This window comes from Phocoena sinus, chromosome 11, assembly GCF_008692025.1.
Source record: "Phocoena sinus isolate mPhoSin1 chromosome 11, mPhoSin1.pri, whole genome shotgun sequence".
Taxonomy (NCBI): domain Eukaryota; kingdom Metazoa; phylum Chordata; class Mammalia; order Artiodactyla; family Phocoenidae; genus Phocoena; species Phocoena sinus.
The window spans coordinates 72,405,967-72,430,901 of record NC_045773.1 but is presented as its reverse complement, the minus strand read 5'-3'; the positions used below and the strand labels follow the sequence as shown (position 1 = coordinate 72,430,901).

The 24,935-nt window shown below is 58.7% G+C and overlaps 1 protein-coding gene across 1 annotated transcript in view; it reads right to left on the bottom strand.

The window, feature by feature from the left end:
* VEGFA (vascular endothelial growth factor A) overlaps nucleotides 1-24,935 on the bottom strand; it is a 64,154-nt gene that overhangs the window by 5,793 nt on the left and 33,426 nt on the right. Inside the window, exons 2-8 of the mRNA XM_032648915.1 lie at nucleotides 11,617-12,759; nucleotides 8,534-8,582; nucleotides 5,147-5,343; nucleotides 4,252-4,328; nucleotides 3,854-3,883; nucleotides 1,943-1,996; nucleotides 668-799 (exon numbers count right to left, since the gene is read on the bottom strand). Of these exons, the coding sequence (XP_032504806.1) occupies nucleotides 668-799; nucleotides 1,943-1,996; nucleotides 3,854-3,883; nucleotides 4,252-4,328; nucleotides 5,147-5,343; nucleotides 8,534-8,582; nucleotides 11,617-12,759 (1,682 nt within the window). The remainder of the gene's footprint in view (nucleotides 1-667; nucleotides 800-1,942; nucleotides 1,997-3,853; nucleotides 3,884-4,251; nucleotides 4,329-5,146; nucleotides 5,344-8,533; nucleotides 8,583-11,616; nucleotides 12,760-24,935) is intronic.

Below are 24,935 nucleotides of genomic sequence, written 5' to 3'. Positions count from 1 at the left end.
GGGCATTTGGAAATAGGTGGGCCGTTTGGGGTTGTCGCCGTGATGACTGGAGTATTAAGGTATCTAGCGTCCCCTGATGTTAAATCTCCTATCTGCCCTAAACCAACAGGCAGAGCCCACGCCCTCCAGGACCCCAGTCTGAGGATGAACTCAAGCCCTGTCCCCAAGGAGAGACACTGAGGGGATGAGAAACCCAGCGGTGCAGACCTCAGAGGCGGTGGCGAGGCCCCCAAGTGTTTGCGCTTTGTAGAGGCGCATCCCCCCACGCCGGGAAGGGCCCTCCCTATTAGCAGCAGAGGTGGGAATCACAACGTCAGAACCAACAGCCTCTACGAGCAGGACCACAGGACACAACACTCAGCCTGCGTCCACACCACCACAGGAAGCCACACTGGCCTGCCCACTCACGCAACGAGGGCAAGCTCTGAACTGGCCCTGGCGGGCCGGCCAGCACCCGCTGCCCAGCGCAGGGGCCCCGCGAGCAGAGAAGGCGGCAGTCACCAGGCAAGCAGCTAGAAGCTGAGCAAGCAGCTGGCCCCTTTCAGGTGCGCGTTCGCTCGCTCTCGCTCGCTCGCTCGCGCTCTCTCTCTCTCTCTCTCTCTCTCTCTCTCTCTCCCCATCTCTGTGCAAAGCCCCTCTCTGACTTGCTCGCCCTCTGGGAACCAACCTGCAAGTACGTTCGTTTAACTCAAGCTGCCTCGCCTTGCAACGCGAGTCTGTGTTTTTGCAGGAACATTTACACGTCTGCGGATCTTGTACAAACAAATGCTTTCTCCGCTCTGAGCAAGGCCCACAGGGACTGCAAAAGGCAAAAGGAAAGACATCTAAGCTAGAGCGTCAGCAGAGAGAGAGAAAAAAAATCCATGCAACACCCCCGACCACGTCAGCAGCTGCACCCCACCCAGCTCACGGGCCCCACACCCTTCCACGCCCTGGAAGGGTCCGACGCCACAGCGGAAGACAAGAGAGAGCGGCGGAAAGAGGCAGCGCTGGCTAGGAAGCCTGCCCGCAGGAAGAGGCGGACGCACACGGGCAGAATGCAAGGACAGGGGTGCTGTAAGGGGCAGCGCTGTCCCACGGGCACAAGTGCAAGTCTCGGGCCACAGGGCCCCAACGGCTACCACCCCCGAAAAAGCACACCTTCACTCTCCACCTGCTGGGGACGGCAATCGGGGCCACCTCCTCCCTGTGTGAAGGCTCATGCCCAGGCCCCTCCACCAAAGTGGGGGCTGAAGCAGGGAGTGATGGCAGGCTAGGCCCAGAGGCAGGGTCCACAGGCCAGGCCACTGGTGGCCAAAGGGTCCCCCACAGCCTCAAACCCAGAGGAAGAGGCCACCCTACGGGAAGGCTTCTGTGGGTGCCATGGGTTGGGCTGGAATAGGGGGCTCTCCTCCTGAGGCCCCAAGTCCACAAGGAGGGGCCGCAGTGGTGTTTGACGCCACCTCCTCCTTCAGCCAACAACGAGCTGCCTCACCTCATCCACGCCCCTTCCTCACGCCACGTCTGCCCTCCGCACCCCCACCCCCCAGCTTCCAGAGAAGTGCGGAAGCCTAGAGCAGCGGAAACCAGCTGGGTGAGCAGGCATCAGCGCCCGGCACCCGTGCCAACATGGGCCCGCCACCAGTGCCCAGTGGGTGAGGGAAAGGCGGTGGGTGCCCAGCCAAGCCAGAGGCCCCTCCCTGAATCCTCCAGGCCCACTCTGCCCACCCGCCCACCCCCAACCCTGGACCAGCAATGCCACCACCACATCTACCCATCGGTGCCAATTAGTGGAGTGAGAGTGAGAGAGAGTCACTAGGGAAGAGGGAGGATAGGAGCCAGGGAAGGGGAGCAGGAGGGAGGCAAGGTTCCAGGGTCCTGCAGGCGGGAGTTTGATTGGGGGCTGGGAGGCTCCAGGAAACGAGACAGCGGTGGCACCACGTACGCGCTCCAGGATTTATACCGGGATTTCTTGCGCTTTCTTTTTTGCCCCTTTCCCTTTCCTCGAACTGATTTTCTGGAAAATAAAAAAACAGAGACAGACAGAGAGAAAGCAAGGGGGTAGGGGAGAGGAAAGGAAGCAGTGAGGAGAGCAGGACACAGGACACGCTCCGAGGCACGAGGGAGAGCTTGCACACGTGCACGCACACGGGATGGGCCGGGGCGGCAGGCACTCAATGGCGCCTTCTTCTCACTTTACCCTTGGGCGGAGCGGGGGGTAGGGGGGCGACAAACCCAGCTCCTAGCAAGGCTGTGTGTGTGGTGCGGGGAGCAGAGGCTGGGTGGAGGGCACTGGACCCACAGGCCTCCACGCTCATGGTGTCTCCTGGTCCCAGGCAGGGGGCAAAGCCTAGGGGGCAGGCTCTCTGCCCAGCATCCCTGAACAAGTCTGACCCTGAAGGTCAGGGGCCATAAGAGGCAGGCCAGAGTTTGGGGAGAAGGTCAGAGACCTGACTCGATGGGGGGGCAAGGGAAGGGGGTGCAGGCTGTACTCCAGGCACCTTCTGCCTTCATTTCCAAGTACCAGAGCGAGGGGTCCCTCCAGGGGCCCTGCCTCTGTGGATCCCAGTGTAGGGGAGCAGCTATCTTGGGAGCTGGCGCAAAACCAAGGGTGGCACATGAAAGGCGCCAGCCAGCCCGGCCATAACCTGGGCTGAGAGGCGGGGCCCCAGGCAGGCGGCAGGGTGGGGTGGGATTTAGGGAAGCGTGGGGAGGGGGGCCTGGGCGGCGTTTGGCGAAGCGTCCTCTCCCCAGCCTGTCAAAGCCTGCTACACCATCTCACCAGACTCTCTTTGGAGACGAGGCGAAACCCCACTCTCCCTGTGGGCAAGGCAGGCGTTTGGGGAACAGGCAAGGGCGGCAAGCTGAAGCCTGTCCCCCTCAAGGGAACCAGCCCTCTCCACACCTGCCCGGCCCCAGAGAATGCCCCTCAGGATGGCTGCCACATGGGACAAATGAAGGGGAAGGGATGGAGGAGAGGGGCAAGTCTGTTCCCTCTCGGGAGAAAGTTCTGGAGGAAGGAAGGTCTTCATTCGCACGCGCACAGACACACTCTCTCTCTCTGAGCCTCCTGTCCCCAATCACTGCTCAGCAATCCTGAAGTTGGGGACTTAGGGAAGAGGCAAGGGATTGAGGTCTAGGGGGCTTCAATGTCACCAGAGCGTTGGGGGCAGACAGGACGATGGGTGGGGGAAGGGCAGAGGTGCTCTCTCTCAGTCTCTTCCCCTGCAGGCTCTCTCCCGTGCCAGCCGCTCGCCCTGTCTTGAAGGATCACCGCTGCCAGACCTCACCCCCTGCTCCATCCTGACCTGACCCTCCACACTGAGCAACTGAAAGCCTCAGGAAATGGCCAACATTCACCTCTTTCTCCCCGGCCAAGGGGGCTGAGCATCTCTGGCCTGCCTCACTCCCGCAGGAGGGCATGCACCAACAAAACACCCCAGCTGGCCCCAAATCCAACCGCACCACCACTGCAGCCACCAACGAGGCCATTTCCTCTAACACACAAAAGCTGGCCTCTCTGCCACCCACTCCCTCTCCCTGCCATGGGTGACAGGAGGCTAGAGCAGGCCCGGGAGCCAGCATCCACAACAGGCCCCGACACGCCAAGACCGCAAGTCCTGGCCGGGAATGGCCCGGAGATGCATCGTCTCTTCCAAAGGAAGTTCCAGCACCAGGCTGGGTTTTGTCAGTTGTTCTAGAGCCATAATCCTGGAGTTTGCTCCATCCCATTGCTGCCACCACAAGTCCCCATGAAACCAACTCTCAGACCCAGTGAAGCCATCAGACCCCCCCTAAGAGAGGAAGCCAAGAGCCCCCAAACCAAGACAACCAGCCAAGTAGAGGGAGAAGAGGGAAAGTCATGGCCACTTACTTTTCTTGCCTTGCTCTATCTTTCTTTGGTCTGCAGTGGGTAGAGAAAGAGAAAAGAACAAAACAGAGAGGAGTTCAGATGGTGATGCTAACGAGAATAATAATAATAAAAACTTAACATAGTATTTATGATACATCAGTACAGTTTTAAACTCCTGACATATAACGACTCACTTAATCCTTATAACAATGCTAAGCAGTACATAATATTACTGTGCCCATTTTACAGAGGTGGAAACCGAGGCACATTGAAGTAATATCGAAATGCCCACAGTTACACAGCTGGAAGGTGGAAATGGGCTAACAAGTGGAACGTACTTAACCCTGGCCTAGAGCGGGACCCCTGATTTCGTTCAGCAGCCATTCACTGAACCAATGACTCCGTGACTCCATCCTTACCTGCATTCACATTTGTTGTGCTGTAGGAAGCTCATCTCTCCTATGTGCTGGCCTTGGTGAGGTCTGATCCGCATAATCTGGAGGAAGAGGAAGCAGATCACAGCGGTTAGTGACCCAGCCAGCCATACCCAGGTGGGAGACCCCATGGCTCCTGCCACTCAGCACCCAGGGGTTCTACAGAGCAGGGAAGGGTGGTGGAAGTACGGGGGGACCAGGGGCTCTACCAGAAAGAGCCTCAGGCCCCCCCCAACTCCCCCCACCCCGCTGACCTCAAGGAGCCCCTGCTTCTCTTGAGGGCAGACATGGCTGCAGGGTTGGCCAGGCTGGGAATTTGGGTCCTGGGTTCTTGCCACTCCCCATCCCTCCCCTCCTCTTACCCCTCCAGGCCTCACCCTACCCCCAGTAACTACCCAAGAGCCACCCACCCCTCCCTGGGGTCTCAGAGTTCCCTCCAGCCCCATCCAGGCTGAGATGTGCCCCATCACCAGGCAGTACCAAACGACTGGCTTTTTAAACTCTCCACAGACCAGGCTCATCCAGCTTCCCAAACAGAGCCCCCAGGGAGGGAGGGCTCTCTCCCTCCTAGAGAGGAAGGGAGGGGCTCCTGTCACAGGTGTCAGCCCCCTCCTGAGCTCAGGGGACAGAGGTCAGGGAGGAGGAGGAGGTGGTCGGGGCTTGCTGGAAACCTGGGCTCAGAAATGCAAGCATCTTTTTCTCCAAAGAGGGTAAGACCTCCACATCTCCCCTTGACTGACTCAGGGGAGAGAGGTGGGCAAGGCAAGCCTGGCTCCTCCCTTCGAGAGCTGCCCAGGAGAGGGCCGGGGACCACCTGTTGGCAAAGCCTAATGCCCCACCCACCCACGCAGCCCCTCCCCCGCTCCCCGCAGGTGCCCACCTGCATGGTGATGTTGAACTCTTCGGTGGGCACACACTCCAGACCCTCGTCATTGCAGCAGCCCCCACACCGCATCAGGGGCACACAGGACGGCTTGAAGATGTACTCGATCTCATCGGGGTACTCCTGGAAGATGTCCACCAGGGTCTCAATTGGACGGCAGTAGCTGCGCTGGTAGACGTCCATGAACTTCACCACTGCATGGCAAGGGGTGACACATGAGCCCAGCAGGTCACGTTAGAGGTGGCCAGCCCTTCTCTCCACCCAGCTCTGTAAGGCCGCTCCTTTCTGTGAGAGGTACCCACTACAGTCCTTCTGAAAATCTAACTTAAGTCTCTTGGCTGTGGCTGAAGTCCTCTCCTAGCTTTCCACCACCAACACTGATAAACGCCTGTTTTTATTACAAAGATCACATAGCACTGTCAGGTTCTAAGGGAGTCAGCCTGCACATCTGATCCCCTAGCCTCGCCATGACAGCCAAGCCAATCCCTAGGTCAACCTTGATGCCAGAGGACAGTCTGAGTATGAGTATACCTGTTGGGGGTCTCTAAGCTTCCCGTGAAAGGAGGAGCAGCCAGCGTTGCAAACCTGCTCTCCATTTCCCTCCAACTCCCCACAGCAACTGCCCTACCATTAACCGACAACCACTTACTGAACACTTCTTATGTGCTGGGCACTGTGTACAGGAGTCCACAGATGTCACCCCAAACAATTCTCCCCCCCATGGTACTCTGAGGTTCTAGTAGGACCCCCCATTTTACAAATGGGGAACTAGAGGCTTACAGAGGCTGAGTAACTGGCCCCAAGGCCACACTGCCAGTAAGTAACAGAGTTAAAGTCAACTCTGACATCAAAGCCTTCCCAGGCCAACATCCTGTGAAACAGAGGGGAAGCATCAGGGGGCACTTTACCACCTGCCAGACCCCCTCCCCAGACTCGGGCTGAGGAGGTGGTGGGCACTGGCACAGGGGTTGGGTCTGCCTGGAAACAGCAGGTGGCTATGGGCGGGAACACTGCTGGCCCTGCCAGCCACCGATAACCCCACCCAGGAGGGCAAACTGCTTGCATCATGGAAAAAACGGTGCCGCCACTGCAGTCACGGAGCATTTCTAGAAGCTGATCTGGAGGGAGACCAGGGTAAAGACAACTTCCCAGGCTGGCCGTGGAGCCTGGGGTGCACCGGAGCATGAAGGGGTAATTCTGGGCCACAGAGGTAGGGCCCCTGAGAATAAATAAAGTCAGGACTCTGAATGGCTACTCCAAATTGTGGCTTGGCCTGCCACTCCCCATCAGCCCTCCACCACCACCACAGAGCAATCCTGTCCCTGAAATGAGTTTCCCCTGAATAGAAGGGAAGAAGCAGCATCCAGCCAGCGAGGAAGCCTGGGCTCTGGCCAGGACTTGGTGTGACCTTGGGACAGTTCCTCCCTCTCTAGGCCTCAGACTCTGCACATCTGTGTAAGTGGGTTGGGCTGATCTCTAAAGACACTGAAACAGAGGTTGAAGTATAGGGTTCTGCCTTCCATCTCCAGCCCTAAGAACAAGCGCCCTCTTCTCAGCCCAGGAGACACAAGGTTAGAGCCCCACCAAGACATCTGAAGGGCATACCCCCAGCTGCCTCTTCCCAGAGGCCACAGCTGAGCCTCTCCTCACTCCTCCCTCCAGAGGGGTGAAGGAAGATGAGCCTGGGTGCTGGGGAGGGGGGTATATATAGTGGATTAGGGAGAATGTGAGGAGCTGAGGGCAAGTGGGGAGGCTGTACGTGTGAAAACAGGAAGGAAAACACTGGGGGCTCCCAAGCCAGTCCTTGGCCTTGCCTGAGGTCTCTGCTTCCCCATCCAGACAATGGGCACAGAATTCCCCACCGCTACAAGGGTTAGGATCAATCATCACCAAAAAGAGTATAAACAAGACCAGGGATCTGAAGAAGTCCTTTTGTAAGCCAGGTCTATATTGAAGAAGATGACTAATCAAGCATTCTTGCCCTGACACTGCATCCTGGCTGGGGCTAGAGGTGGCCAAGCCTTCAGGGCCACAAGGACAGGACAGCAGAACAGTCTGGACTGGGTCATGGCAGTTGGTAGCCGATGGTAAAAAGATCCAGGGTGGGAATTCCTTGGAAAAGCTCCCTGACATCCTCAGGGCCCACAGGAGGTAGAGGGGGGTGACTTCACCGCACCCTTCGCACCCCAGCCAATACCTCCAAGGAAAGCTGTCCTGCTTCTGCTCAGGCGTGGGCGCACATACACTCCAACTTCAGGCTCTGTGGTTTTCCTTATTTCTCTAAGACAACCTTCACCCCAGCAAACAAAGACCATTTGTCTTGCCTCTCCCAGACCTCAGAGACAGACCAGTGGAGGCTGAGGCAGGGTGGGTGCACCCTGGGAGCGGAGGCCTGTCAGTGGCACAGGTGGGGAAGCCAGGCCCTGGGTCAAGGAAAGGGCTCCTGAGTGAGGAAGGAGGCAGAACTGGCCAGGCGTCACCACCAGCCTGGGGAGTAGAAACACTGCCCCTGGCCACCGTCCGGGCCACTGGATTTGGGTCAGGGAAACTCGCCTGGAGGAAGACCCCAGGGCCTTCCCTTCTCAGAGGTGGGGAGCTGGGGGAGTGGCACATCGGGCTGGAGCAGAGGCCACATTCAGTAGTGGGGAGAGCCAGGGCATCCCTAGAGAAATGGGAGGATCTGTACTCCAAACCGCCGCAAACAAAAGGCAGGCAGACTCAGGCTGGGCAGAGGGGCGGGGCTCCTGGGAGCTACAGCCAGCCCTCTGCTGGACCAAGAGGGAAGTTCACAAGCACCCAAACCTACTCCCCAGGAGGGCAGGGGGAGGCTGTAGGGCTTTCTCTCTCCACCCCCAAAGGAATGCCAAGTGGGGGGGAGGGAGTTCCATGAGCCTGGGCCCTCTGCACCTCCAGCTCGTACACAGCCAGCAATCTAGACAGCAGGGGTCACAGCCTCTGCCACACAGACCCCACAGGTGGAATCTGGCTGGGTTGGAAGTGACATGGAGTATCCATCCTCCCCTGGGAGCAGGGGCGACAAGGGACACCTCCCCTGACACCTGGGATCCTTGAACGCTATTTGTCTTCCTGGTCTGTGCTCGCAACTCCCTCTCCAAATAAAATTTTACTGGAAAGAGCAGAAGAAAAAGACCACAAGTCCTATTTCTAGCCGTGGTCTGAGTAGTACAGACAGAGTGCTCCAGAATGGAAGGGTTAATCTCCCGGAGCTCACCTTTTCCTTTCTAGATCCCCAGATTCCTGTGCCCCTTCCCCACCCAAACCCCAACAGACCTGAGAAGGAACTGGGCCTTCCCACCCATCCCCTGGGGGATCAAGGGACCCCCCCCATCCGTGTGCAGGGGTGGGCGTGGGGGGGGGACTTACCTTCGTGAGGTTTCTGCTCTCCTTCTGCCATGGGTGCAGCCTGGGACCACTGAAGACAAAACAAAGAACGAAGAATGGGCATGGGCAGAAGCAGGGATGCACAGACCCAGCCACCCCGCCCCTGCTCCCTCTTTAAGTCCCTCCCAGCCCGCTGCCTCTGGCTTCCCCGGGGCTTCTCAATGGAGCAGGGCACCTCCGGGGGCTCTCCACAGCACAAAGCACCACCCCTGGACTGCTCCAGTTCTGAAGCCAAGGAAGATAAAGACTGACCAGATATTGGTGGGGGTGGGGGGGGCTCAAAACACAGGAGGAAAACACCAGAATTGCTGTGCTGCCCAGGCCCCTGCCCCTCCCCCACATTTCCCTTTCCCAGCCCTCACTGGCCCCTTGCTGAGCTAAAAGAAGTGAAGTCTCTCAGCCCCCCTGACTCCCTGGTCCAAAGCCACGGGTAAGTATTAAGGTCAAACAGGAGGACAAATTTGGACTGGGGCAGGAAGGAAGGACTGGGGGCGAGAAAAACAACATGGTGACCTTCTCCTGCTGACATAACAAATACCAGGGTGCGCTGTTGCTGTGGGGGGGGCGGCACAGAGGACCGAAGGGCACCAGGCACCCTCCCCCATCCAAACTCTTCTATCCTCAGGAATATTTAGCAAAGCCACAGGTTGCCTAGAGGGTAAAACATGGGAGGAAACCCTGGGGGAGGGGAGGGCCCCATTTTTCCCTGCGCACCCATCTCCCTAGAGCCTGAATTTATCTCCAAAGCCCCGAGCCTCGGGCTCCCACCTTGTTCCCTGGTTTCTTCTCCCTCCCAGACTGAGGGGGTTCCCAAGTCCCTCTCACCTGCTGGACACCTTCCTCAAAGGCAACCAGGGAAGCCTTTTATGCCTTAGCACTGCCCAACCCCTAGGGGGCCCCCTGCACTACCTAGGCCTGAGGCCTCTCATCCCTCCCCACCCCCACCAGATCATTCCTCCCCTCCCCAGAAGCTGTGAAGGTCAACTAGCCCAACCATGTGGACCTGACAGCACCCCGCAGGCAAAGGCTTCTCCCAGCCCTTCCAGAGGGTCTCCAGTTGTCACCAACTGCCCACCCCACCTGCCCCTCTTTTGGGGCAGATCCCGAGCAGCAGAGCTGCGCTCTAGCCCACAGAACTGCAGACTCCGCAGAGACTCTGTCTGTCTGTCTGTCTCTCTCTTTCCCACCCCCCCCCCCCCACAATACACCCCAGACCCCCAGCCTTGCCTCCAGGGCCAAGGTCAGATAACAGTTTCCAGGATCCCAGCTGGAGCCTCCCCCTACAGTTCCCTCAGGGACTCCCCTGGAGTCTCTGCCTCAGCCCCTCACCCATCTCCATGGCACCCCCTGGCTTCCCTCTGCCAACATTCTGCCTATGCCCTCCACTCCTCCTGGGCCCCAAAGAGCAAAGGGATCAGAAACTTCATACCCCCTCCAAGTCCAGGGGGCACTGGGAGGGGCAGTTCTGGGCGGGGAGGGGCCAGGTGCCCTTCTCTGGGGGCCTCTGAAGGTCACACTGTGGCCAGGCGGCCTCTCCTCCCCCTCCCCCCCCCCTTGGAGGCCTGGAGCCAAGGCCTTTGTGCCAGGGTCTGAGGAACTCCGGGTGGCAGCAGGGACCCCAGCCCATTTTCTTCCTTCTGTCACTCTCTAAGGGAATCTGTAGCTAAAGGAAGAGCGGAAAAGGATCCCTTAGGTGGTTTTGGGAAGCAAGGTGGGTGGGCAAGTTTGGAGTTCCGAAAAAACCACCTGCTCCTGCTCCAACGCCCATTTCACCAGAACAAAGTGTGTTTGCACGGCTGGCAGGAGCTCCCTCCAAAGGTTCGGGGAGGGCTAGTCCCACACGGCCCATGTCACAGCAAATTTCAAACCATTTTTCCAAAAAGTGTAAAGTGGTCTGAGGACCCTCTTTAAACCCTCCCTTAGGCCACCCCCATAAAAGCTAAAGCACAGCTCACTCGGAAGTGTGGGGGAGGGGAGGGAAGCAGACTGTCACGAAGTCGGGACTTTAGGTTGAGTCTCGACAAAGCACCCGGCTGGGCCCAGGCAGCCCGACTCCTGACAGCGATCATTCTTTTCCCGGACTCTGGGGCCGGAGAGAGGTTAGATGGGTCTTCTCAGCAGAGGGGAATAAAAAATAAAGAGGTGGCAGGGGCTTCTCTTCGAGCAGAGAGGAAATGGGGAAGGGACGTTAGGAAATTCCTCCTAGGAGGGGATTAAGGGCTGGGGACAGCGGGAAGGAATAGGGGTGGTTCTCGGGTCCTCTGCAAGGGACTACCTCGAGAGGTCACCTTCCCGCGGAGGGCAGGCGGGGGGAGGGGCGCCGCTCGCCACCCCGGGTTCCCCGCTCGGGCCGCCGCGGCTCCGGGAACACGCGGCCGGCCAGGCCCGGGCTGATGTAATCGGCTCCGCGCCGCGCGCGCCCGGTCGGGCGGGGGAGGGCGGGCACCGAGCGGGACGCGAGCTGGGACGGGCGGGGGTGGTGCGGCGCAGGTGGCCCGGCGGAGAGGGGGGGTCCCAGCAGCAATCCACCCCAAAACTTTTCCCCAACTCGAGGCGAGGGCCGCAGAGATCGAGCGGCAGTGACAGCAAGCCCCTCTCCCGCCTGCACCCTGCCTCCTCCACGCTCTCTGCCCTCCCCCGGTCCAAGGTCCGAGCACCCCCACCACCGCCCGCTGGGCTCAGGCTCCCGCCCCCGCTGCCCGGACTTCCAGTTCGTCGGGGACCAGCGGCCGGGAGCAAACTTCAGCCGCCAGCGGCAGCGCAAGCCCAGCCCCCTCAGCTGCCTCCTCCGGCTCCCGCCCTCCGCTGGTCGGCCCAGATCCTACGTGCGGTAACTCTGGTGGGTGGGCAGGGCCCGCGTGGGCGGTGAGACTCTGTCCCGGTGTCCTCCCACCTAGCGCGCGCCCCCTCCCCCTACACGTATGAAGATAGAGGCGAAGCCGCGCGTCTGGTGCCCAAGGACCCGCGTGGGGCACTGAGCCCCCACGCGCGCACTCGCATGCACGTCCCCAGCCGGGAGAGGCGCTCGCAGCGGCCCGCGGCGCCAGGCGGGCACGGCGGCTTACCTTGGCATGGTGGAGGTACAGCAGCAAGGCAAGGCTCCAATGCACCCAAGAGAGCAGAAAGTTCATGGTTTCGGAGGCCCGGCCGGGGCCGGCGCGGCTCGCGCTCCCTCTCCGGCTCGGGCTGCGGGGCGGCCCGCTCTCCTCGGCGCCCAGGCGGGCGCCTCTTCCTCCCGGAGCCGAGGCCCGGGCCAGGGCCTGAGGCGCGCGCGCGGCTGGAGCACTGTCTGTGCACACAGCCGCGTCACCCGTCCATGAGCCCGGCTTCCGAGAGCCGAGTCGCCACCGCGGCCCCCTCTCCTCTTCCTTCTCTTCTTCCTCCTCCCCCTCCTCGGACTGCGGCTCCTCCCGGCCCGAGCTAGCACTTCTCCCGGTTCCGCTCGGCTCGGCTGCCCCGGCGCGGACCACGGCTCCTCCGGAGCGAGAACAGCCCAGAAGTTGGACGAAAAGTTTCAGTGCAACGCCGCGAGCCCCGACCCCCTCCACCCCGCCTCCGGGCGCGGGCTCCGGCTCCTGCCCGCGGCTAGCCGCCGCGTCCACCGTCGGCCGCCGGCCGGGGAGGAGGTGGGCGCTGGGGCAGGGGGCGGTGTCTGTCTGTCTGTCCGTCAGCGCGGCTGTTCCGACGTGGGATCCTGAGGGGGAGGGCTCGCGCCGCGCTCTGGCGGTCACCCCCAAAATCAGGTCACTCACTTTGCCCCTGTCCCTCTCGTTTCTCGCTCGCCAGCGCGCGCTCTCTGCCCCGGTCTCTCTATCTTCCTCCACTTCTCTTCGGAGCTCTTGCTCCCTCTTGCTTCTCTGCTGGTTTCCAAAATCCGAAGTGATTTGGGGGAGTAAAGGAGCAATCTCCCCAAACGGTCGGCCCGATTTAGCGGGGAATGGGAAGCAAAAATAAATTAAAAGGGGGAAAGAATACGGTTTTTTCCCAAAAAAATGTTTCAGAATAAAAGGAGGAGGGTAAACCCTGGATAAATGAATATCAAATTCCAGTGCGGAGACTCCTGGCTGGTGACCCCGCTGGTTCGTCCGCCTCGCCGATGCGTCTCCTGACCGAGCGCCGCTGCCGCCGGCTCCACTCGCCCCCCGCGCCCCGGCCTCCTTGCAGCCCGGCTGCCCCAAGCCTCTGCGCTCCTCGCCGCTATGAGCAGACTAAAAAGAAGGCCTGGCCCCGCCCCGACACGCCCAGGGGCGGGAACAGGCCCAGGCTCGGCTCCTTGAGTCCGTCCCCTCCGCGCGTCTTCGGCCCCTGGCGCTGCCTTCGCCTGGGGACCCCAAGCCAAGCCTGGACCCCCACCCACACCAGGGAAGCGAAACCTCGACCCCCACCCAAGGTTCACAGCCTGAAAATTACCTATGCGCCCCCCTTTGCCCGGAGACACACACGCCCGCGCGGTATTTGGGGGGAGGGTACAGGAAAGTGAGGTTATGTGCGGACAGGACTCGAGAGCTATTCCCTCTATGCTGGGAATATTGGAGGGGGCAAGGGTTTGGGGGAGTCGGAAGGGGACTGGTGGAAAGAGGGACACACAGATCTACTGGAATCCTGGGGTGACCCCTGGCCTTCTCCCCCGCTCCAACACTCTCAGCTACCCCCCCAACACACTCACACGCGTCCTCACTCTCACGCAGATGCTGCTCTCCCTCTCCCAAGTTCACCCAGCTTCCCTGTGGTGGCTGAGCGCCCCCTAGTGACTACCGTCTGCACACCCCAGCTCCGGTTCAAGAGGCCTCAGGAAGAGGGTTGAGGGAGATTACCCCTGGTATCCCCATTTCTGACCTCTCAAACAGTGGCATGTTTGGGACTCAAATGGCCCCATGTGCACAGAGCCCAGTGCTAGGCACAGAGGGCATGATGTATCCATCTGGACACTGTGCCCTTCTGGAGCCTTCATCTGGCCTGCTGCAGCCCACAGGCTGGGGTGACTGGGGTCCTTTGGGAAGTGTTCAGGGAGTCTTCCCAGGGGAGAAGTATTTGGCACCGTGTTCGTGGGGCTGAGAACAGGAAGCCGTGTGGTTCTGGGGTTAGTCAGTGGCCCAGAGGGAAGAGGACCTGTTGGAGCCCACGTATGCACTGTGGAGTCTGGCAGAGCCCAAAGGGAGAGGCAGCTGGGCAGACAGAGGCCCTTGTTCCTGCTTCCCGCCCCCCCCCACCCGGGTTGCTGCCAGGGAACTGAGGCCAGGGGGCTGGTGGGGGCGGATGGAGGCCAGGGCCTGAGTGATGATTCAAACCTACTCACCAGCACTAAGGAACGTCTGTAGGCCAGCTGCCCAGAGCTCCCACCAGGCCGGAGGCCAAGGCTTCTATCAGCCCCAGAGTCCAGGCTCACAGCTCATCTTCCGAACAGAACTGGGGAGTCCTCCTCAGCAGCCCCCAGACCTCCGGGACCCCTTGCCCACTTCTCGTAGCTGGCAGTCTCTTCTCCCTTTACCTCAGTCACCCCCGTTCCTTCAAAGCTTCCCTCTCCCCCAACTCCTCATGTCTTCCCTAAGTGCTCCCCAAGGCCCCCCAACTCACCCTTGCATAGAGGAACCAGCCTGGAAAAATTTCTGGTTGGGCTTTGACCCAGCAGCTCCCAGGCTCCCCCAGGGAACAAGGAGTGGGGGTGATACCTGTGGGAAGAGAGGGACTAACCGGTCTTATTATTCATCCAGATCTGGCCAGGACCTGGCCTGGGGCTGATGTAGCCTCTGTGAAGGCCTGGGCTGAGAATGGGAGCTAGGCTGAGAACAGAACACAGCAACTCCTCAGCTCATGGCTCTGTGGTTTGGTGGGGGTGGTAGGTTACCCCTTTAGTACCCCGGTTCCACTGGAGTGGTGTCCTGAGGCCCTTGCGAGCAGAGGGGCTGGCTCAGCCGCCACCCTATCACACCCTGTCCATCGTTCATGCGTCCAGTCCCGTCTCCACCGCCTGGCAGGCTCCCCAGCAGCAGGGACAAGGTCTTTTTACGTTAGTCGCCACCTCCCAGGCAGGCCTCCTCACCAAGGCTCCACCCTCCAAGATGCCACGTGGGACACGGAAGCGAAGCCACTAGACTTCCTCCTTGCCCAACCTGGTCCTCGTCTAGCACCCCCAGAACACAAGATGTGGGCACCTTGGCAGGGATCCCCTGCCTTATCCCTACCCTGGGGCCGGCAGAGCCCAGGACAGAGGCTCCCCGCTTCACCACCGGGGGTCACTCTGGCCCCCTCCTCTGCATCCCTTCTCATCCCAGCCTTCCTTGGCCCCCCGGAGAGGCCTGAAGAGGTCTTAATAAAGGACCCTGAAGTTGGGAGGAAGACGGAGGGGTTCCAAGGAGGGATGGCCATCAGTTGTCACTTAATAGCCACAAGTCTCTCCCCCACCTGAGCCAACCATTCCCCGTTCAGCAAAGTGTGTTACAGCAACCTCTGTGAGCTCTGCTCAGGAAACCAGGGGAATGAGGGAGCAGAACTGCCGCCTCGCCTGAAGGGTCCTGAGCACCCTTCACTAGGGTGAGGAGGGGTCTCCCATCTCCTCCCTTCATTTCACAGCCACAACCTGGTGGTGACTTGGGGGTGGGGGGTTGACTCTGGGTCCCATCCCCCAATATGATGTCACCAGCTTTCACATTAATACACTGTCATGGATCCAACCCCATGGGTTATCCTCAAACTGAGAGCCCCACGCTCCTGGGTCTTCAAAAATGGGGGCCAGAAACACACAGAACAAGAACACAAGTCAACAGCCATAAGACCACATCACATCTCTATAGCATCTTCTCCTTCCATGGACTGAATCCCCTCCAACAAACTTGATTCCACTTATCCTCCCTCTGCAGGCTGCTTCAGGACAGGGACTATCAGGGCAGACTTTCCCCCAGAGAATTCCAAGGGTACAGAGGGACCCAAGGTCACCCAGCAACATGGCAAGGAGGGGTGGGGGCGTGTGGAGCAGCGAGCAGCCCGGACAGAGGTCACGCTGGGCCCCCTCAGTGGCAACCTCAGCCCCACTCGGAGGGCCCCACCTCACGGCCAGGGCAGCCTCGGCCTGCGGCTCTGTAGTAGTTCAGAAGGAGCCAAAGAGGAAGGGGATGGTGTTCCAGGTGAGGGCGAAGGGGAGAGAAGGGCAGAGGCGGGTGGAGAAGAGCATGAAAGGTGTCCAGAAGCCAGCAGTGGCCCCAGACAAAGGGAGTAGTGATCGGGCCCAAGGCACAATAGCTGTACTTTGTCCTGATGTCCTGACACCTCTGATGTTCAGGGTCGCTCTCCCCGTGTGGATGGAGGCTGTTCCCTGCGTGGGTAAAGAGGCAGAGCCTCTCTGAAGCTAGAAGGGAGATGGGGGAGAGAGGCGCTGAGTCTCACTGTTGTCTAAACATTTCTCCAAGTGGTTTCTCTGTGATGGAAGAAAGGTGTCTCACTCGCTCCATCCCCCAACCCCCAGGTGCCTAGCAGGACAAAGAGCTGATCCACAGCAAGGGTAGGAATAGAATCTGTTGAATGGAAGGAGAGAGAATTGGTTTGGTTTCCCTCAATTCTCTCTCTCTCTCTGTCTCTCTCTCTCTCTCTCACTAGGTCTTTACAATAAAGCAATGGGAAGATGAAGCGAAAGCAAGGAAGAAGGCCCTCTTTCTCCAGTGCCAGTATCATGTTCCCATCTGGTTTTGGAGGTCTGACTTGGAGTAATGATGCCAACTGGGGAACAAGATTAGAGCAGAGGAAGCCCAGGAAGAGGAGCCAGTCAGGAAAAGGGGAGGGAAGAGGGAGAGGAAGCAGAAGGGGCAGGGTAGGGTCACTGTCTGAGGGGGCACCCTACCCACAGCAGCCCCAGACCCATCAGCCACGTCTCTGCCCCTCCTTCACGGGCCTCAGTTTCATCCCCGAGCACCAGGCTGTCTCTCTGGATCGCTTCTCCCCAACAGCCCCAGGCATGTCCACTTCCTGACACCCCGACTTTGCCATCCCTCAAAGTCTGACCCCCATCCTGCCCACTGCTGCGCCTGTTCACACCCTCACCCAGTCTTGGAGGGAATCCCTCCGCTGGGAAGAAGGTGGTGGCAGAGGTGGCAGCTAAGGACCTAAAGCTGCATTCTCCCTCCCAACCTGGGCCATGCCTGGGAGCCGAGCTTTGTTCCAATTTGTGGATCTTTCCCAAAGCCTGACAGGCACCAGGCACTGTGCTGATATTATAGAAGATACAGGGACACCTAAGTAGAGCAGTGGAAAGCACAAGGACTCTGGATCCAAATGGACCCAAGTGGTACTGCCACTCCTGAACTGTGTGACCTTAGGCAAGTTAATCAACCTCTCTGACCCACAGTTCCCCTCATCTGTAAAACAAGAGTGAAAACACCCGCCTTAGGGAGTTGCTGCACACAGACAGCTGCCCACAGCTACCCAAGAAGGTAGGATGGGAAAGAGGCCCTGAGAGAGGCACAAAGTGTCAGGAAGGCACTGAGGCAGAGCAGTCAGACCGGCTGGAATGGGCATCAGGAAGGGCTTTCTGTGGGAGGTAGCTCCGGACATTTATTCCACAAGCAAAAAAAAAAAAAAATTTTGGCCACACCTTGCAGCTTGCGGGATCTCAATTCCCCAACTAGTGGTCGAACTCAGGGCCCTGGCAGTGAGAGCGCCGAGTCCTAACCAGTGGACTGCCAGAGAGCTCCCTCCACAAGCAAATATTAAACTCAGCCTATGAGCCCTGTTTTGCGCTGGGCCCTGGGGCTACAACAATGTAGAAGGGGCTTCCTGTGTGCGGGAGAACCAAAGAGTACACTGAAAATAGAAACTCTCTGAAGGGGCACATGATTGCTGGGAGTGGGAGAAGGCTTCCTGGAGGAGGTGACACTAAAGTCTTGCAGGAAGAGCAGGAGTCTAGTTCACTGAGTGGAGTGCGGATTGGGAACAGGCAGGGAAGTGAGGCCTGGGAAACGCTGCTGGCTCACCCAGCTCTCCCACTGCTCCCCTGGTGACAGAGACTTTGAGGCTAGGCAGAGTAGGGAATTAGGGCTTCTTCAGAAACATTCCCAGCCAAAGTGCAAAGGGACAATGCTGCTCCCTCAGGGGGTGAGCCCCACACTGGTTTCCCCGCCTTCTGGGACAGCATGCCTCTGCCAGAGTATTTAAACAAACAAGCAGACACTAGAGGTAGGTCCAGCTCGCCCGCTGAGCACTGCTGTTGATGGCCCCAGGGGCGAGAGGAAGAGGGCAGAGGACACCAGCCTGTGACAAGCACAGGGCCACTCAACTGGGGCAGAGCTCTAAGCACAAAGACCTTTCCTCCAGCTCTGCCCCCTTCCTATCCCCACCTGGTGCCCAGAGCTCTCCTGTCTGCCTGCCACACACATGTGGAGACTGGAAAGAGCGCTGGGCAAAAAACTCAAATGTGCTGCATGCTGTGTGACCTTGACCAAGTCAGTCCCCACTTCTGGACCTCAGGCTTCTCCTAGGTGAAAGAGTGAGGTTGCACTCCCTAAGCTTTAGGGCTCTGCAACAGCTCCATCAGACGCTCCAACTGACGTCACTGATACAAAATGTCATCTCTTCCAGGGGTCTGTGTGTTTTTAAAGGCTCCCAGGGAGGGCAATGCTTAACTCAAAGAAAGCCAGCACGAATGGTGAAATCTGGAGCGCAGCACCAAGTGGTGGAGGGGAGATGTGATTCCAAGGACCCCCTCAAATCCTAGCAGGTAGGGAACTGCTTCCTCTCTCACCTGGCAGGCCAGGACCTCTGTCCTTTTGGAGAAGGCTTGGTGAACCCTCACTGTGAAACGCCCCCACCAGCTCCCCTGCCCCACCCTCCTCCCCCGTAGCATGCAGTGGAAAAAGCCAGACAGGCTGGGCTCAATCTTCATTCACCACATCCAAGCCATGAGACTTTGGACAAGTCACTTCACCTGCCTGAGCCGCAGTTTCCTCATCTGTAAAATGAGAGTTACTGCGCTTACCTCCCAGGGTTGTAGGGAGATATATGGAGACAGTGGATAGAAGCAAAGCTTCTGGCCTAGAGTTAAGCGTCACATAATGTTACTTCCCTTCCCCTTCTCCCGTCCCTACCCCCATGTGTGAGCAAACTCTCAGAGAATGCAAACCTACTATCATTTGGCTAAAGTCAAGCAGAAAGGAATAGGGAAACGGGTTTATCCCACCCCTCTGTGGGGAGAGAGGGGGAAGGAAAGAAAGAAAGAAAGGAAAGAAAGAAACCACACAGTGCACGCCAAAGATGACTAGGGGTGGGGGATATGTTGGCTTAGTTCCTGCTCTAGCCTTTCTTTGGAGCAACTGTGTCGCCAGGTTGTCACTGAGTTGGCCACAATATAGCTTCCTTCAGGGAAATCCTAGGGAGAAAAAAAAAAAAACGAAAGTAAGGACTCAAGGTGGCCCCCACCTCTTATCAAGAAGAGTCCCTTCTCTCCTCCCCCAGTGACCCCCTGGGCCTGGGCCGGAAGTCTGGCCCATGACCCAGGCCCCCCAGGACGGTTCACAAAGATAAAGCCGGTTAATGATTGGCCCCCTGAGAGGAGTCGCCCCACCATCCTGCCTGCCTTTGCAGACCCAGAAGTGCAGGGCGGGCTGTGGGGAGCGGGGGAGACTTCCCCTCAGCTTCCAGGAGCAGCCTGCCCTAGCAACCTCGAGGTAATCAGTGAAACGCACAATTAGTCAAGGGGTATCCATGTCAGGAGAACATCGGACCGATTCCTGGAAGCCCTGGGCGTCCTTAGAGGTGCGGCAGCTGCGGGAGGGTGTGGGAGTGGGCGGTTACAGCACACCCAGTTTTATCTGCCTCGTTGATTGGAATTTCGTTTGGGATTTCGTTTGAAGAAAAGGCTTCACTGCTGAAGAAGTATGAAAATCCCTTCACTGGCCAGATGAGCAGGAGGCCAGGGCTGTCTGACGCCAGCCAGATCTCTTGACTCATAGCTCAGCCTCATGGCTGCCTCTCCAAGGGCCACTTAAGCACTTAATCAGGACCCAGCCTCGAGCCAGCCACCTTTGGGATACATAGGGCTTCAGCCCTCTGGGGAGCCAGGCAGCGCCAGGGAAGGGTGCTGGCACTAGGTGCCTTGTGCTCCTGCGGCAGGTCAGCTTCCGGGCCCAGGACTCCATCGTTTGCTCCCCCTTCCCATGTAGAGGGACTCAGCACTTCCTCATTCCATGTAGTGCCCTCCAGAGGGCACAGCTTGCGTGAACCATGCCCCACTGGGGTCCCCTGGAGAGATGGCTCTTTCCACATTTCCCCATATGCCAGCACACTCATTCAGACCCATCTCCTTCCAGAACACAGCTGGAAGCATCAGGAAAAGTGAAGTAGGGCAGCTCCAGGCTGCTGGGCCTGCCGCCAGTTTCCCCAGGTCCTAGGACCTGGCCCTGGTCTGCTCCAGCTTTGGGACACCAGCCCCCTCAGTTGAGGGTGATGGCCAAAATATTTAACACCCATTATGGCCCAGGCGCAGTTTACATGGAGCTGGGGGCATATGCTGAGCCAGACATAAACCCCTCATTTCTGGATTGTGGGGAGGGGCAGGGGACTTAGGAAGGGACTAGGGTGGCCAGAGAGGCATATGGGGGACTCAGGGGCTGGAACAGCAGCTATTTACCAGTCAGGTGACCGTGCCGGGCTGTACCAGCTGAGCGCCTGCCCTGCCCCAGTCTCCTCTCAACTCTAGGCTGGAATGTGCAGTTCCCAGCCTAGAATGAGGACTGTCTGGGGCCCTGATCTGCATGCCTCCATATCTCCTCCGCTCCTGGGAAGATCAGGGCGCGGTTCCCCCCATGTTCCATCCACAAGTGTAGCCCACACGCAACATAGCAGGGACCTCACCATTCATGGGTTCCAGCCACTATCGAAAAAAGGGCAGGTACGCAAGCCAGAATTCCCAAGTGCCCAGATCATGGACAGTTATGAGTAATCAGAGCATTTTCCTTTCCCTCCTTGTCTCTCTTTGCTTGCATATCTCATCTCTCCTCATCTCCTTCTCTCTCCACCCTTTCTGCTCCCATTGTCCCAGGGGACCTCCTGGCCAGTCCTGTTAGCTGAGTGCTCCTCTGGTCTGTCAGAAGCCTCAGCTTCTCAGAGCCACCTGGGAGGTGACCGTCCCCCACTTCCCATTCACTGTTGGGGGGCAGGCTGGGCAGTGGGGGACAAGCTAGGGGAAAGGATGGTCTTCACATCTCCCCAATTCCCACTGGCCCTCCAGGGACTATGGGAGAACTGCAGAAGAGACATCTCTGAGGAGATAGGATGTGCCCCTGCCCATCAGGCACCAGGGTTGGTGGGGTGGCAACTCTAGGGGCCAGACCCACTCTGCCAAGCCCCCGGTGTGACCTGAGTCTTTAAAGAGGACAGCTGTAGGCACGGTGAGTCTGCCCTTCACCAGCCCCCGGCCATTGCCCTGGGGGAGCCGCCCCACCCCTCCCCCACCACATGACCCTCTCCCCACCACTCATCTGCCAACCTCCTCTTCTCCATCTCCTCGGATCTCCAGGCTGAAGGCTGCAGGGACTAATAAACCGCGTGCAGGCGCGCGCCTGCGCGCACGCACACACACACACACGCACACGCACACGCACACACACACACCACCGCCCATGACAGAGCCCCACAGAGAAGAGAGGAGTATTCCCAGAAATCCAGCTGTTCCAGGCAAGCCAACCTGGGTCACGGCGCCCTTACTACAGGGGCTGTGGGGAGAGACTGGGTGTCCCCTGAGCAGCCCCTCTCAATACCACAGCAGGAATTACCTTGAAAGCCCCTCACACAGACAGTGTCTCTGAGGCCCTGCCAATAAATACCGCTGCTTTTCCAGAGCAGTTCCTCAGAGACCAGGTGTGGGGCTGCGACTGGAGGTCAGGACACCTGAGTTGAAAACCAGGAACTGTTGCTGCCTGGCTGGGTGTCCTGGAGCAAGGCCCTGCCCACCTGTGACCTCAGTGTGTTCTCTGTAGAGTGAAGGCAAAGACTGATCTCTAAAGCCCTGTTAGGGATCCCATGTCATGGCTGTGGGGAATGGGGAGGAAGCAGTAAGGATGAGAGCTGTGTACACACTGGCGTGCGGCCTGGCAGACTGAAAGAGGGGGAGGGAGGGCCGGGGGCACCACGCCAGCACCACCTCTTTGAGATGCCGTGAAGATCACAGGAGCATAGGTGGACGGGAGGCAGAGAAGGGCTTACTCTCTTCAGTCCGCTGTCTGACCAGCAGCTGGGTTTGCCTGTTGCCATCAACCAGAGCAGCTGGTACTGCAGCCAGAAGGATTTGAGTTAGATACGCAGAAGCCTAGCAAACTCATCTTCTCTGCAGGGACTTATGGGATGATGGCAGCGGGATGTTTATCTAGAGACTTCTAGGCCCATTCGTGGCCTGGATGAAATGTCAGGGAGTGGGAGAGAAGGGGAGAGAAAGGAGAGGGAAAGACAAGGTGTTAGCTCCCCCCCACCCCCTTTTAGGCGAGGAGGTGGGTGGGGTGCCCGTGCCTCCAGTCTGGGAGCTGAAGTGGAGGAAGGAATTTGTCAGGGGTGTGGTGGGCCCGAGAGCGGGGCAGCAGGGGAATGGAATGAGAAGGCTGTCGAGTGGCAGAGCAAGTGTTTGCGGAAATGGAGAGAAAGACCCTTCCCGGGTTGGAGGGGGTGAGACGGAGCCTCAGCCCAGGGCTCCCTGCCCTGGGCACCCCAGCCTCACTCCAGGCTCGACAGAACCTCACTGGGGCAGGGTCTGCGCCTCTGCTGTGACTTCAGCTTGGGCACGGGAGCCCAGAGCCACTGTCTGAGCGGTAGAGTGACACCTACCCAGCCTGGGCCCAGGCACTGGGGAGGGTAAGACTGGCAGTGCCCACAGGGCAGACTGAGGACAAGGGGCCTTCCCTCCCCCAAGACTGCAGGACACTCAGGCCAGTTCTGCTTTTCCTCTGGGTATCACCCCCACCTCTCAGCTGGGGCCAGCTGGTAAGGCTCTAGGAGAGGGTCGGCCCTTGCTCTACTCCTGGCCTAGCCCTTGGGCAGGTGGGAAAATTCTGAGACTCATTCCATAGTCCCTCCTCCTCCTCTGTCCCAAACCCAGGAATCTCTGGCCTCCTGAGTGAACTGAGGCTGAAAAACCACCCAGGAAGTCCTTCTTTCCCTCTGCCCACCTTCCTTTTTGCCGCAGTGAGGACCAGGTAAGGAGGAGTTTGAGCAAGAGAATGGGCCAAGCCCTGCAAATCCCTCAGCCAAATAATGAGCGATCTGAGGTGAGGCCCGGGTACCTGGATGGGGGCCAGGCGAGCAGATGTGCTGCTATGCGTGTGTGTTACAAGGAAGCTGGTCGGCCACCCAGTTCCCTCTAGAAGCCCAGGTCCCCAGCTCCCAATCTTCCAGCCTGGAAAGATTTATTAAGCGATTCCACACCTCTGTCCGCTCTGCCCCCGGCCTCCCAGGCTCTCTCCGCATCACCATCCTCCTTCTTCTCTGTCTGTCCTACCTAAGCAGGAGTTGAAGGTTTCTCGCACCACCTTCCCAGGTCTGTCCTCACAAAGCCACCTGGGGACACACCCCTCACCTCTCCTCCTCTCCCAGCCTAAAGCTCTTCCAGAGATTCCTGGCTGTCAGAGGACAGGGCCGCAGTTGTCCCCACCCCAGGGCTGGCAGGCGCAGCCTCCAGCCTCCTTGAAGCCGCCCAAGGGGAAGGTGAGGAGCGGAGAGGAGCTGTCCTGCTGCGCTGGCTGGGTGCAGGCTAGGGAGCCTCATCGCTGACTGGCTGTAACCCAGACAGAGGTGAAGGGCCTGGAACCCCCTTCTACCTGAAACTACAGCACAGCCTCACCGGGCACTTCCAGCAGCAGGGTTCAGATGAAGCTGTTGTCTGACTATGGACACCTTCTGGACATTCTTGGAAGCCCAAGGCCCCCTCCTCAATCAGGACCCCTCCTGGGTGTCTCACCCAGTGCCACCCCAAGCCTCTAGAGGGCGCGGGAGAGCAGTGCTTGACTTCCCTGCCCCTGGGGCATACCCTGGTGGCCCTCAGCACAGGCCCGTGCGACCAACCAGCTGCCCTACACCCTGCCCGTGGGGGAAGGGGCCCCATGCCGAAGGCTGCGCAGCCAGACACACTGTCTAGGGGCAGGAGTGTATGGGCCAGGCCTGGGAAGGGGACTGCTCAGAGGATGCAGGGACAAGTGGGCTACGGGGGATGCTAACAACTGGCGAGTGTGAACAGTGGAAAGATGATCTGAGACCAATCTGAGATTATTCTCCTGTTCATCTGGGAACAAAAAGGAGGGCTGTGGCCTGGGCCCTTGGAATTTCTGGCTGACCTGGGAGTAACGAGGGGCTTCTTGGCCCACAGAGCAAAGCTGCAAAGCTCCCCACCCCCATGCAGGATCAGAACTAGGGTGAGGCAAGTGAAGCAGTTAGGGTACACAGTTTAAGGAGGTGCTCACGCTCAAGGGCAGGGTTGGCCCTGTCAGTGAGCGCCTCCATAAATACTGTACCCTGTCACCTCGTTCCCCTCCTCTTAGTCCCAGCCCTGCGCTCTGGGCTGCCTGTCCTGGGGACTAAAGCCAAAGGCATATGGGAGGCAGAGGTGGGGTGGGGGAGCAGAACGGTCGCTTTTTCACACTGGACCCCTCAAAGGGAAGGACTAACCCCTAACTCAGCGAGAGGGGAGGGAATGAGGAGGGACACAGCTGTCTGTTGCCTAAGCCTAAGCCCCTGTGTCTGTCTGTCTGTGTCAGTGTCTGCATGTGTATTTGTGCATCCAGATTGTGGGTCTGCCAGTTTCTAGCTCTAAGTCCTTGGGCAAGTTACCCAACCTCTCTGAGCCTCAGTTTCCTTGAAAACTTGTAATAATAATCCCTACACCACAGGGTTGTAGTGAGATAATATATGGAAAGGATATAGCGTAAGCACCTGGCCTGCACACGGTAGAAGCTAAATTAACACTGATCACTATTCCCATCGTTAATAATATAATTATTGTGTGTGGCTTCAGCTTACTTTGCAGCCTTATTTCCCACTGCCTCCCTACATATACATCCCACTCCAGCCTGACAGGCCTTCTGATAGCCCCAGACACACATATTACTTGTTTCTTCCTCCTGGTTTATGCCCCATCAGCCATGAAGGTACACCTCTTAAAACAAGACTCCCTGAACCGCTTCTGCTCAGTGGTCTCCCCCAAACTCCTACAGCATGAGCTGTCTATATCTCTCATGCCAGCCTCAGCTTGCTATTCAATGCACTTAGCTTTCTGAGGGTGTGTGTGTATGTGTGTTCTCTCTTCAAGCACACTTACATAGGAAGGACTGTATTTTTCCGTGGTCTGTATCCCTCCACCCCAGCCTAAGAACTAATACAAGCCTGCAGGTGTAGAGAACCACATGTAGACTCTTTGTGAATG